This window comes from Delphinapterus leucas, chromosome 1, assembly GCF_059928025.1.
Source record: "Delphinapterus leucas isolate spDelLeu-1000000601 "Yukka" chromosome 1, BTC_Dleu_Yukka2, whole genome shotgun sequence".
In the NCBI taxonomy this organism is placed as follows: domain Eukaryota; kingdom Metazoa; phylum Chordata; class Mammalia; order Artiodactyla; family Monodontidae; genus Delphinapterus; species Delphinapterus leucas.
The window spans coordinates 147,944,943-147,958,897 of NC_143129.1; the positions used below are offsets into that span (position 1 = coordinate 147,944,943).

General features: G+C 39.3%; 1 protein-coding gene across 1 annotated transcript in view; it reads right to left on the bottom strand.

Annotated features, from left to right (window-relative positions):
• The window catches only part of RNF11 (ring finger protein 11), a 37,835-nt gene extending 32,398 nt beyond the window's left edge, over positions 1 to 5,437 (bottom strand). The window contains exon 1 of the mRNA XM_022575662.2: positions 5,315 to 5,437. Coding sequence (XP_022431370.1) covers positions 5,315 to 5,437 — 123 coding nt within the window. The remainder of the gene's footprint in view (positions 1 to 5,314) is intronic.
• Positions 5,438 to 13,955: the final 8,518 nt, after the last annotated feature.

Here is a 13,955-nt window from a genome sequence, read left to right on the forward strand (position 1 = left end):
CTACGAAAAGCTGGAAAAGTATAAAAGAAGCCAGATCATAACTCTGAATGCTAGGACAGATCTTCAGTGATGAGTCGGGAAGAATCATTAAGGATTAAGAAGCAAGGGAATCTGATTTGGATAGAATTTACTGAACAATAAATGGTTGGGGATGAAATGCATGGAAGAGGAGACATCAAATAGGTAATTGTGAGAGGTCATGAAGACCTCAGTTCCAGTGGTGACAGTGTAAGAGGGAGAAGGCAGAGTTCTAAGTTAGACACCGGGTGTCTACAATGTGTAAGGTACCATTCCACTCCACTGAGAAACTTTTAAAATCTTAACACATCATTCTCACTTTTAAGGAAACAGTAATCTGGAAAAATAATAAATGTTAAAGCATCGAGAGCTAATAAGATAATACATGATTTCCAGATAAATATTACAAACAGAAAATACTGCACTTGAAGAAATCAGGAGAGGGGAAAAAAATGGTCAGTGGAGGATTTATTAAAGAGGTTGGAGTTGATCTGCACCTCAATGAAAAGGTAAAATTTCAACAGGGGAGGGATAAAATTTCACAGAAAGGGAGTTTTTTTAAGTTAAATAATTTGTTTAATAAGAGCAAGATAGGTGAGATACACTGAGGTAATTTCCAACAAAATAGTAAACAAAACACTAATACATAAAAGAAAAAAAAATTCAACTACCTGAACTTAACTTCATAAAGATACCAGAAAAACAAGGTATTATTACTATTACAGCTCTGAATGCTTAAAAATGAGTATTTTCTTATATTCTAGATCTTTAAATGAGAGGGGTTACTTTTAATGAGTTCTATAGGAGAGACCAAGCCTTAAAAAAAAAGTAACCTTCAGTCAGTTTGAAATATCCAAAATGTTATGTTTTGTTATTTGTGAAAGAAGTTCCTCAAGACACAACATAATCTGATAAACTCTCTTCATATTTTACACGTGATATGAACCAGGATATGAACTCAGACCCATCTGACTCCAAAACCAGAGCTATACTTGCACTCAGCGCTGTACTACCAATAATTTTTCTTCTGATTTTAAAATCTCAAATGTATTAATCACAAAGTGCACAGAAGGAAGAGATGAGTAAATCTCAAACTATGTAACTACTGCAAAAGTGAGAGATACCACTTTATTTATATATGTATATATATATATTCAGATTAAAGTACTGTAAAGTGCTTTTTTGTTGTCAATGAATATTAATTTACCAGAGTGCCACTCCCAAATTAGTCATGAGAAATGGGGGTTTTAGAGTGACTAGTTAGTGGTTTCTCAATCTGTTCACTTACACCTTTCAAAGCTGGGCTACCTACCTGGCCCTTTCCTCTTATCAACCTTCATTCCTCAGCCTTTCATGACTTATCCTCCCTCTCACAACCCTTCTAAGACTGCCCTTGATGGGCAGATTTCCTCTGTATTCTTTTTAAACATTCAGGAAGGAAAGAGTAGACGGCGTGCCAAATTTGTTTTTTACCTTCTAATTCAAGAAAAGCTCTAACCTCTTCCCTCCAATTTCTTTAAGGACAAAGATTTAAGTTCTTTCTCACAAAATAAACATTTTGTTATAGAATATAAACAAGGTGGAAAAAACCTATTTTATCAATAATTATTATAAACCAATTCCTATATTTAATATTATTGGGATTTGATTTTTAGGATTCCTTAAAAATGATCCATTATAAAGGAAAAAGGCACTAGGAATGTGCATAATTCTTACAAAACATTCTACTGCACTTGCCTCAAAATAAATATATTAAATCATTTAAAAGAAATCCAGTCATTCAACCAACAACGGAGTGCCTAATGTGTGCCAGGCACTATTTAGGCACTTGGGAAACAACAATTTTTTTAAAACTCCCCTTTCCTCAGGGAGTTTACCACCTAGCAGGAGGAGACAGATAATAAACAATAAATATAATAAGTAAAGACAATGTGTTAGAAAGTGATAAATGCTATGGGAAAAAAATAGAACAAGGTAAGTGAGAATTCCAGGGTGCCAAGGCAAGTGCACTTTTAAATAGGGTGGTCAGAGAGGGTGTAAGAAGGTGTCATTTGACTAAAAACTTGAAGGTAAGGGACTCAGCCATGATGATACCTGGGGGAAGAGTACTCAAGGCACAGAAAAAAAGAGTAAAGGTCCTGGAGTATCCTAGAAACAAGGAGGTCAGAGGAAGCCAGCAAAGGGCAGAGTAGTAAGAGGTGTCATAAGAGCTATGTAGGGGAGCAGAGGGTATAGATCATGTAGGGTTTATGGGACACTAAGGAATTTGGCTTTTACTTTGAACGAAATGAGGATCCACAGAAAGTTGAGTAGAGTGTCATGATCTGTTTTACCATAATCACTCTGGATGATGGGTTAAGCATAGACTAAAGGGAGGGTAAGGGTGAAAGCAGAGAGACCAGTTAGGAGGCTACAAAAGAAACCCAGGAGAGAAATATGTACTTCCCATCAACTTTGACCACAGTAGTACAGTGCTTACATTTAAGCATAAATAGATAAAGCAAATCTCAGATCCTGTTAATAAGAAATAACTGGATGTTACAGAAGTTTTTTATATAGAGCTCTTGGCATATAGATACATTGTACATCTTTTCTTTTAACCATTCACTACAGAGAAATACCAAGTATGTTCCTTTATAATCAGTTATTCCCTCCATGAATTTTTTAAAAATCCTACTGTAACTGAGACTATTCTTTAAGGAAATAAGCCAATATTTCTGTAGCTCTGTCAATTATACACTATTTTTGAAGAAAAAAATAAGTCACTTCTATCCACTGAAAATATAAATCATTTACCTTGGATTAGTGTTTCTCAGATCACCTGATTTACATTCCTAAAAACTTCAATTCCTTCAGGTAAGACAAATTTCTACAAAAGTTTCTCTTTTTATGCTTCTATCTTTAAAGAAATTACTTCTTTCAAATTGATGCCAAATTTGCATATCAGTATCTGGGTCGTTCATTTCAGGAAATGGCAACCACAAAAAACTCCCGCTGTCACAAACATGTTTCAAAAAACGTTCCTTCATGACACCAAAAAAACTCTTATCATCTTATCCTCCTGGAAAAGGCAAATACAATTCCCATAAATTCTAAAGAAGTTATTCTTTTTTTTTTGCGATACGCGGGCCTCTTACTGTTGTGGCCTCTCCTGTTGCGGAGCACAGGCTCCGGACGCGCAGGCTCAGCGGCCATGGCTCACGGGCCCAGCCGCTCCGCGGCATGTGGGATCTTCCCAGACCGGGACACGAACCCGTGTCCCCTGCATCGGCAGGCGGACTCTCAACCACTGCGCCACCAGGGAAGCCCTAAAGAAGTTATTCTTAACACTGTATTTATCATAAGGATATAAGAGAAAGAGTGTAGAAAGTCAAAGATATTTGACTTGCCTAGAAGGGGGCTAGGGAACATGGAAGGAGATTTTGAAATAAAAACTCATACTTCTAAAAGAATTTGCTTATGAAACTGAAATAAGCACACTGTCCTATAGCATTTATGAAGGAAACCAAGAGTGAAATATAAACTATTTACTTGCTTCAAAGACTCAGAAAAACATCTAGACTTAGCTTGGATTTTTTAAGAGACTTCCTTGTGACAATTCTTTGGAAGAAATGGGTGTGTAAATTTACAAAACTGAATTCAAATTCATTAATTCACTCAACATTTAAGTGCTTATGTGCCAGAAATTGCACTAAGCAAGGAGGACATAGTCCCTGTTCTCAAGGGCTTACAGTCTTCACTCACTCCAGTTACTAAGCATCTACTATGAGCCAGATGCTGCGTATACAACGAACAGGAAACACAGGGTCCCTACCTGCATACAGCTTATACTGGAGAAGGAGGGAAATGCCTCAAGAATGAGACACACATCTAACTAAACAAGGATAACATTCAAGTGTTAAATGGGCTGCTTATGAAAGTGTGGACACTTCCTTCAAGGGGGACACAAAGAAGGAAGTAATGGATTCAGGGTGAGAGGGAGGGGAATGTAGGGACTTCAGATACAGTTGAGTCCTCAAAGAGGATTACGCTGTTCACCTGCTGACCTTGGGGGAAGGGCTCCAGAGGGGGCAAATGGAGCTAAGGCAGAGATGTGTGAACAGGCTGTTGTACTTGATAGGCCTAGAATATGAATGTGAAAGAGAAATCATGGAGACTTCTCTATGCCACAATTAAAAGACTGGACTTTATTGGCATATATGAAAGGCCCCTGAAGGGTTTTATCCAGAAAACCAGCATATGTGATCAGGTTTTTCTGGTGTGGTAAGACACTGATTTACATAGGAATGAGAAAAGAATAACACTAGATAATGATGTCACCACATGAAACAACAAAGGAGACTGCCCAGTTTGAAAATTAAACCCCATTCATGAAAAAAATTAAGCCACAACTATCAAGCCCTTCTGGGGAAAAAGTTTTTAATCAGCATCATTTAAAATTGAAAAAGTAGAGGAAAGGTTTATATACATTACGGATTATAACATCTGCATATCTATTTTGAGTTTTCTAAAGCAGTCTTTAGCTCTTTATTAATTGTGTAAAGATATCTGGAGCTGCTGATTGCTGTACAAAAAGCAGTGAAGCTATTTAGAAGACGAGTCTTTGATACAAAAGGAGAACCACGAGTAACATAAGCTATTTCTCAAGTAAGGTTTGAAGGTTTCCAAAGTTCAAGATAAGCAAGTTCTCTTAAGTCAGCGTGTTTAATAGGTGTGTCATAGGGGTGGAGCAAAAGGAGGGATTAAAAATTAATATAAACATATATAAAAACAAGTAACTCGATGTTGCTAGAACCAAAATCACTACTTGGAAATCTCCCAAACAGAGGGAGAAATGAACGCCTACCAGATCCAATGAATACAGACAGGAGGGAGGAGAGGATGATCACACTTGAAAGTATAAACGGGGGGGGAGGGGGTAACCACCTATCCAGAACCCAAAATCCAGCTGGCGATGCGATGAGGAAATCATCTCCAAACCTCACAGTTCAGGCATAAAGGCAGGAAAATATCACTTCCAAACTCCACCATCTAACCACCAGCCACAGGCCAAGGGGATATCACACATACTCGAATCCCAGAACTCAAGGACAAGTACCATCCCCACGCAGTGCTTGAGGGGAGGTGAAGGATTCCCCCTATCCTGAGGGTGGGGAGCAATCACCCTCACATCCAGCCCTAAGGGGGTCAGTGCCCCTCAGGCCAGGGGCAGTGACAGCCCCGAAGATCCCACAATCTCAGCCAGAGCTGCCTCTACTCCTCGCACCCCCGTTGCCCAACACACACCCTCCCCTACCTGATATGGCGGCGGCGGCTCCTGATCCGGCTCCGTCCCCTCGCCAAAGCTAGCCCGGTCGGACTGAGACTCGTGAAGCAGGGAGATGTCATCCGAAGTGGGGGACTTCAGGCAGTTCCCCATCTTCCGGGGCTGGGGTGTGTGATCTGGGGGAGGAAGAAAGCAGTAGCGGGGTCGTTCGCACGCTCCGCGGTCAGCCTCGGTCAGCGAGGTGGGGTCGGGCGGCAGGCCGGGGCTCAGGCGGCGACGGCTAACCCGCCCCCCGGCGCCACCGAAGAGCCGCTCATGCCAGCCCCCGGGGTTGGGGGCTTAAGGCTGGGCCGCGGGTTCCCTGGGGTCGCGGCGGTAGCCTCCTACGAGGCGGCGGCGGCGGCGGCGGCGGCGATGGGGGGGGGGGGCGGGGAGACGAAGCGCTTCCCCACCCCGCCCCCCCGCGGGGCGGCGGCGGCCACGGAGCTGCTGGGCCTAATCCAGGTCAGGAGGGGGGGGCGCGGCCGTCGAGGCTCCCTCAGCTGCTGCCTCAGCTGCTGCTGCCCCCGCCGACGCCGGAGCTGCAGCCGCGGGCCTCATCCTACTCCGCCTGAACGCGGCGGCGACGGCCAGAACGAGGCCAGCTGCGGCCCTGCGTCACGCCGCCGTGCGTGCTCTGGTCCCGCCCCCGGCGCTGGGAGGCGTGGGCGGCTCTCAGCTGCGCGTCCCCCCCCACCCCGCCTCTCTCGCCTTCTCCAGTTCTAAGCAGCTGTTCCTGGGCCTGCGTCAGTTTCTGCTTCTCTGACAGTCTGAGACGTGACTCCGAAACCAATCCTGCGTCTCCCGTGCCTCCCCAGACGCACTGCGCCCACCTCGCTTGTCTCAGCTCTTACCTGTGCGCTGTTTTGACAGTCTTCTCACCACCTTCAGCCAAGTGATCTATTTTTAAACCCGTGTCTGAATGGATCACTCCCATGATTAAAATGTTAAAAGGTTTACCATTTATCCCTTCAGAATAGAGTCCAAACTCACTAATGAACCTTCCCTACTTCCCCAGTCACTTCCTAAACCTCCTACATCACAGCCAGAAAGATTCTTCTACCAATTGTTCTATTTCTTTCCATTCCCACCACCATAGTACAAGTTACCATCACTTCTCTACAGTAATACTTTGAACTCTTTCCCCTGCATTCACCATTGCTCCCATTCAATCCACTATTTGTACAGTTGAGTTACCTTTTTTAAATGTAAATATGATCATGTCATTCCCCTAGGGGGAATTTAAGCCTTTTAAAACCTTCAATGGCTTCCCAATGCTGTTATGACTAAGTATTAATCGTTAAATTGTTTACAAATCTGGCTACCTCTCCTATCTCATTAGCGGCATTGTTCCCTGCATATTCTGAATTCTAGGATGTCTAAATAAAGTAGTTTCAGTTATCTAGAGGACTATTCCCTCTGGCTGAGGCCTTTACCCATATTTTTTTCTCTGACAGAAACTCACTTCTTCCCACTCCTGACCTTATACCTCCCATTAAGCTAAACTTTAACCCCACTTGTCTTCCTGGACTCAACTTTGGTGCCACTGGGAAGCCTCTCCTAACCCTCCAGTCTGGATTAGTTGCCTCCTCTGTGCTCTCAGTCCCTGAGCTTCTCTCTGTCACAGGCTGATCAAGCTGAATCATCTGTACCTCCTCTGTGCAAGGCCTGGCACATTGCCTAAGGCAGTGTAGGCTTTATTCTTGGTTGAATGAACAAAGAGCTCAAGAAGCAATGTATGTAAAGGAAGGAAATAAGAAAGGTGAGAATGCTCCTAATAGTCATTCATTCAACAAGAGACTAAAATTGGGTCTTGACTCCATTTCTTTCATTCATCATTTACTGATTTTTTTTTTTTTTCTCTAGACCCTATGCTAGGCACTAGGGAAACCTGGCTAGTTCCTGATGGAGCCCAGAATCCAGCTGGGAAGACAAGTAAACAGATGAGTTCTTCTGTCACCCACCACCAAAGGTTTTTAGAGGGCACAGAAGGAAGTGATTAGACCATTGGGTTAGGATCAGAAAGGATTCTTGGAAGCAGAACTGTGTCAAACTGGCATGGGCCTAAGTGCTCTAACTTTGGAGTCCCTATTCTATAAAATCACATATTTTATTTAAATGCACTCATATCTCATATTAAATATAACCATTTTGCTATTTACCCTCTTTTCCAAGACTTGCCTTCCTTCCTATTAATGGCTCCCACCTAAATAGGTGTATCCCTAATGCCATGTTTTTTATCAGAATCTTTCACACATCCCCAAGAATCATTACTTAATTCTCTGGCTTGGACAAATAAAATTATTGGATCATTTGGGAGGAAATTTTCAGGCATTTGCCTCTTTTCTCCTATTGCCATTTTCCTTGTCCCCTCTGAACTATTGCGACAACTTCTTAATGAAGCCCTTGCCTCTGCACCGTCAATCCATTCTCCACACTACTACCATGAAAAATGTAATCAGAGAGCATTCATAGACTTGTGGTTCAGAAATTTAGCATGGCACTGAGGCCTTGAACCATTTGGTCCCATCCTAATCTCCCATATGACTCTGACTCCAACCAGGCATCCTATATTCCAGCCATATCACACTACTTACCATGCCCTCAGTTTTCACTGTGCTTTTTCACTTCTGATCTTTTGCCATGCTGTTCCCTTCTGTTGAAATCCAACTATCTTTAAGACCCTCCTTAAATACTACCTTCTTCATGTAGCTGACCTTTATTTCACTTAGTTGGAATATATATAACTATGTAAAATAAACGGGATCTATTATTGTATTATATTGTGTATATCTATATAACATATGTGAATATTTTAACATAATTCATATATATAAACAGATATGTATGTATATGTGTGTGTGTGTATATATATATATATATATATAAAAAATTATAACTTTCATTTATTAGCCTGAGCCTTGAAAGGTTAATATTGACATTCCTGTTTTATAGGAATAGAAACATGGCTATTCAGGGGTAAAGCCAAGATTTGAATTATGTACCAGTTGCATTTATTAGGTTGTGGGAGGGAACTACAACTTTTTTTCAGCCTGATATTCCTTTCTCAGTGTATAAAAACAAGAAAATGGGGGAAGACTTACCTTGAATGCCTTTAGCATCTACATGTATCTTTGTAAGGAAGTAGTTATTCAATGATCTTTCTTCCTAATCCAGATTTAGAAAAGAACCCTTGGGAAGTGTCCTGTAGACCAGAGAGTGTGATCTAATCACAAAACATAATTTTAAATAAAAAAAGTAACCAAGACTATTGAAGTGACAAAGACTCTCCTAGACCCAACTCTAGTCAAGCTCCTCTAAGCCCTCAAGGCCTTAACCTTGGGTTCTGTGCTTAGCCCACTTATTCCAGTTTTAGCAAGATTCTAGCTGAGTTAGTTTAGCCAGAATCCCCCTCCCTCAGTATCTGACCACCTTGGCCTGCCTTCAGCAGAAATCCTATCAATGGGTTTAGCCAGAATTCCCTTTTAACTCTGATGTTTCCTTTTTGTAATTTTCCATCCACTTTCTCCCACCCTAGTCCTTGCCCATAAATCCCCACTTGTCCTTTTTGTATAATACAGAGTGAAGTCCAGTTCTATACTGAGGTTTCTCTTCCCCTTTTGCAATAGGTCCTGAATAAAATTTGCTTTCACTGCTTTAACTTGTCTGGTTCTGGTTTTCTCTGACAGCAGGATATCTAATGCAGAAGCCGATATGAAAATCTAGTACCCTCTGTTGAGCCAGATTTTTTAAAATAGTCTTTATCTTTTTAGACCAGTTTTAGGTTCACATCAAAATTGAGCAGAAGGTACAGAGATTTACCATATACCCCTGCCCCTGTACATGCATTGCCTCTCCCATTATCAACACCCTGCACCAGAGTGGTACATTTGTTACATTGATAAGCTATCACACAAAATCCTTGCTTAAGTTAGAGTTCACTCTTGGTGTTGTACATTCTATGGGTTTAGACAAATGTATAACGATGTGTATCTACCATTATAGTGTCATACAGAATAGTTACACTGCCCTAAAAATCTTCTGTGCTCAGCCTATTCATTCTTCCCTTGCCCCTAACCCCTGGCAACCACTTATTTCTTAACAGACTCCATAGTTTTACCTTTTCCAAAATGTCATATATTTAGAATCATACAGCATGTAGTCTTTTCACATTGGCTTCTTTCACTTAAATGAAAACTAAGGTTCCTCCATTTCTATCCATGGCTTGATAACTAATTTCTTTTTAGCACTGAATAATATTCCACTCTCTAGATGTCCCACAGTTGATTTATTCATTTATCTACTGAAGGATGTTTTAGTTTCTTCCAAGTTTTGGCAATTATGAATAAAGCTGCTATAAATATCTACGTATAGGGTTTTCCCCAATTTTTTTATTGTAGTAAAATACACTTAACATAAAACTTACCGCCTTAACCATTTTTAAGTGTACAGTTCAGTATTTAATACGTTCATAATATTTTGCAGCCATTACCACCGTTCATCTCCAGAATGCTTTTCATCTTGTAAAACCAAAACTACCCATTAAACAATAACTATCCTTTTTCTCCTCCCCTCAACTCCTGGTAATCACCATCCTACTTTCTGTCTCTATGATTTTTACCACTCGAAGTATCTTATATAAGTATAATCATACAGCATTTGTCCTTTTGTGACTGGCTTATTTCATTTAGCATAATGTCTTCAAGGTTCATCCGTGGTATAGTATATTGCAGAATTTCCTTCCTTTTTAAGGCTGACTGCTGTAATATTCCATTATATGTATATACCACATTTTGCTTATCCATTCATTCATTGATGGACACTTGGGTGGCTTCCACATTTTAGCTACTATCATGCTGCTATGAACATGGATGTACAAATATCTCTTCAAGACCCTAATTTCAATTCTTTGATTATATACCCAGAGTGGAATTGCTGTATTATATGGTAAATCTATGTTTAATTTTTTGAGGAACTGTCATACTGTTTTTTCACGGTAGCTGTACCATTTTACATTCCCTCAAACAGTATGTTTGCAGGCTTTTATGTGAGCATAAGTTTTCAACTAATTTGGATAGTACCAAGGAACACAATTGCTGGATTGTATGGTAAAAGTGTGCTTAGTTTTGTAAGAAACTACTAAACTGTCTTCCAAAGTGGCTGTACCATTTTGCATCCCCACCAGCTATGAATGAGTGTTCCTGTAGCTCCATATTCTCACCAGCTTTTGATGTTGTCAGTGTTTGGGTTTTGGCTATTCTAATAGGTACATAGTAGTATCTCATTGTTATTTGATTTCCATTTCCCTTAAATTTTCCTTTCATATTCTTATTTGCCATCTGTATATTTTAATTGGTGAGGTGTCCGTTGAGGTTTTGGCCTATTTTTTAAAAGAGTTGTTTATTTTCTTGTTGTTGAGTTATAAGAGTTCTTTATATATTTTAGAGGACAGTCCATTATCAGATATGTCTTTTGCAAATATTTCTTCTCAGTCTGAAGCTTGTATTTTCATTCTTTTGAAAGCATCTTCTGCCCAGCAGAAATTTTTAATTTTAATGAAGTCTAGCTTATCAATTCTTTCTTTCATGGATTGTATCTAAAATATCATCACCAAACACAAAATAATCTAGATTTTTCTCCTATGTTATCTTCTAGGAGTTTTATATATTTGTATTTTACATTTAGATGTGATCCATTTTGAGTTAATTTTTGTGAAGTGTGTAAGGCCTGTGTCTAGATCCATTTTTTCACATGTGGGTGTCCAGTTGTTCTAGTACTATTTGTTGAAAAGATTATCTTTTCTCCATTGTATTGCCTTTGCTCCTTTGTTAAAGATCAGTTGAGTATATTTATGTGGGACTATCTGGGCTTTTATTATGTTCCATTAATCTGTTTGTCTATTCTTTCACCAATAACATACTGTCTTCATTATTGCAACTTTATAGTAAGTCTTGAAGTTGGGTAGCATCAATCCTCCAACTTGTTCTTCTTTTTCAATAATCTATTGGCTATTCTGGGTCTTTTTGCCTCTCCATATAAACGTTAGAATCAGTTTGTTGATAACCTCTAAATAACTTGCTGGGATTTTCATTGGGATTGCATTGAATCTATAGATCAAGTTGGGAAAAACTGACATCTTGACAATATTGAGTCTTCCTATCCATGAATATGGACTATCTCTCCATTCACTTAGTTCTTCTTAGATTTCATTAATCAAAATTTTGTAGTTTTTCTCATATAGTTCTTATACATATTTTATTAGGTATGTATCTAAGTATTTCATTTTGAGGAGTGCTAATGTTAAGTGATAGTGTGTTTTTAATTTCAAATTCCACTTGTTCATTGCTGGTTATATAGGAAAGCAGTCGACTTTTGTATGTTAACACTGTATGTTAACACCTCCAATCTTACTATAATCACTTATTAGTTCCAGGAGGGTTTTTTTGTTGATTCTTTTGAATTTTCTATAGAGATAATCATGTCTTCTATTAACAAAATCAGTTTGATTTCCTCCTTCCCAATCTGTATAATTTTGATTTCCTTTTTTTTTTTTAACTTTTTATTTTATATTGGAGTATAGCTGATTAACAATGTTGTGATAGTTTCAGGTGCACAGCAAAGGGACTCAGCCATACATATATGTGTGTCCATTCTCCCCTAATTATTTCTTTTTCTTGTCTTATTGTATTAACTAGGACTTCCAGGACAATGCTAAAAAGCAGTGGTGAGAGGGTACATCCTTTCCTTGTTCTTTATCTCAGTGGAAAATCTTCTCACTAATGTTGGAATCTCACCATTCAGTATAATGCTACTGCAGGTTTTTTTGTAGATATTCTTTATGCCATTGAGGAAGTTCCCCTCTAGTCCTAGTTTACTGGGAGTATTTATCATGTATGGGTGTTGGATTTTGTCAAATGCTTTTCCTACATCTATTAATATAATCATGTGATTTTTCTTCTTGAGACTGTTAAGGTTGTGATGTAATGGATTATATTAATTGATTTTCAAATGTTGAACAAGCCTTGCATACCTGGGGTAAATGTCACTTGGTATATAATTCTTTTTATACATTGTTAGATTCTATTTACTAATATTTTGTTGAGGATGTTTTACATCTATGCTCATGAGAGAGACTAGTCAGTTTTCTTTTCTTGTAATGTCTTTCTCTGGATTTGGTAATTATAGTAATGCTGGCCTCATAGGATGAGTTAGAAACTATACCTGCTGCTCTATCTTCTGAAAAACACTGAGAGAATTGGCACAATTTCTTACTTAAATGTTTATTTTATTTTATTTTTTCAAATTTATTTATTTATTTTTATTTTTGGCTGCATTGGGTCTTTGTTGCTGCTCACGGGCCCTCTCTAGTTGCGGCGAGCAGGGGCTACTTTTGGTTGCAGTGCGTGGGTCTCTCATTGTGGTGGCTTCTCTTGTTGCAGAGCACAGGCTCTAGGCATGCAGGCTTCAGTAGTTGTGGCATGTGGGCTCAGTAGTTGTGGCTCACGGGCTTAGTTGCTCCACGGCATGTGGGATCTTCCCAGAGCAGGGCTCGAACCCCTGTTCCCTCCATTGGCAGGCAGATTCTTAACCACTGCACCACCAGGGAAGCCCCTTAACCATTTTTAAGTGTACAGTTCAGTGGTTTTAAATACCTTCACAATGTTGTACAGCCATCACCACCATCCATTCCCATACCTCTTTTCATCTTGTAAAACTGAAACTTAATAGGTATAGTGATACCTATTAAAAAAATAACTCTCCAGTTATCACTGTGCACAAGCATTCCAATTTCTCCACATCCTTGTCAACACTTGTTGTTTTCTGTTTTTTTGATAGAAGCCATCCTAACTAGTGTGAGGTCATATCACATTATAGGTTTTTTTTAATATTTATTTTTATTTATTTATTTGGTTGCACCGGACCTTAGTTGCGGCTTGCTGGCTTCTTTTGTTGTTATTGTTTTTATATTCGCTTTTTCTTTTTTTTTTTGAATTTTATTTTTTTATACAGCAGGTTCTTATTAGTTATCTATTTTATACATATTAGTGTATATATGTCAATCACAACCTCCCAATTCATCCCACAACCCCTCACCACCACCCCCCAGCTGGCTTCTTTAATTGCGGCACCTGGGCTCCTTAGTTGTGGCTTGCAGGCTCCTTAGCTGCAGTTCACCAGCTCTTTAGTTGTGGCATGCGTGTGGGATCTAGTTCCCTGACCAGGGATTGAACCCAGCCCCCCTGCATTGGGAGCATAGAGTCTTAACCCCTGTGCCACCAAGGAGGTCCCCACATTATAGTTTTGATTTACATTTTCCTAATGATCAGCAATGCTGAGCATCTTTGTGTGTGCTTCTTGGCTATTTGTATATCTTCTTTGGAGAAATGTCTATTCAAGTACTTTGCCCATTTTTGAATCAGGTTGCTTTTTTATTGTTGAGTTTAAGAAGTTCTCTATATATTCTATATATTAATGCCTTATCAGATAAATGATTTGCAGATATTTTCTCCCCTTCTGTTGTTTTCCTTTTTACTCTGTTTAGTGCCTTTTGATGCACAAAATTTTAAATTTTTCATAAAGTACAATTTGTCTGATTTTTCTTTTGTTATTTATGTTCTTAATTCATAGCTAA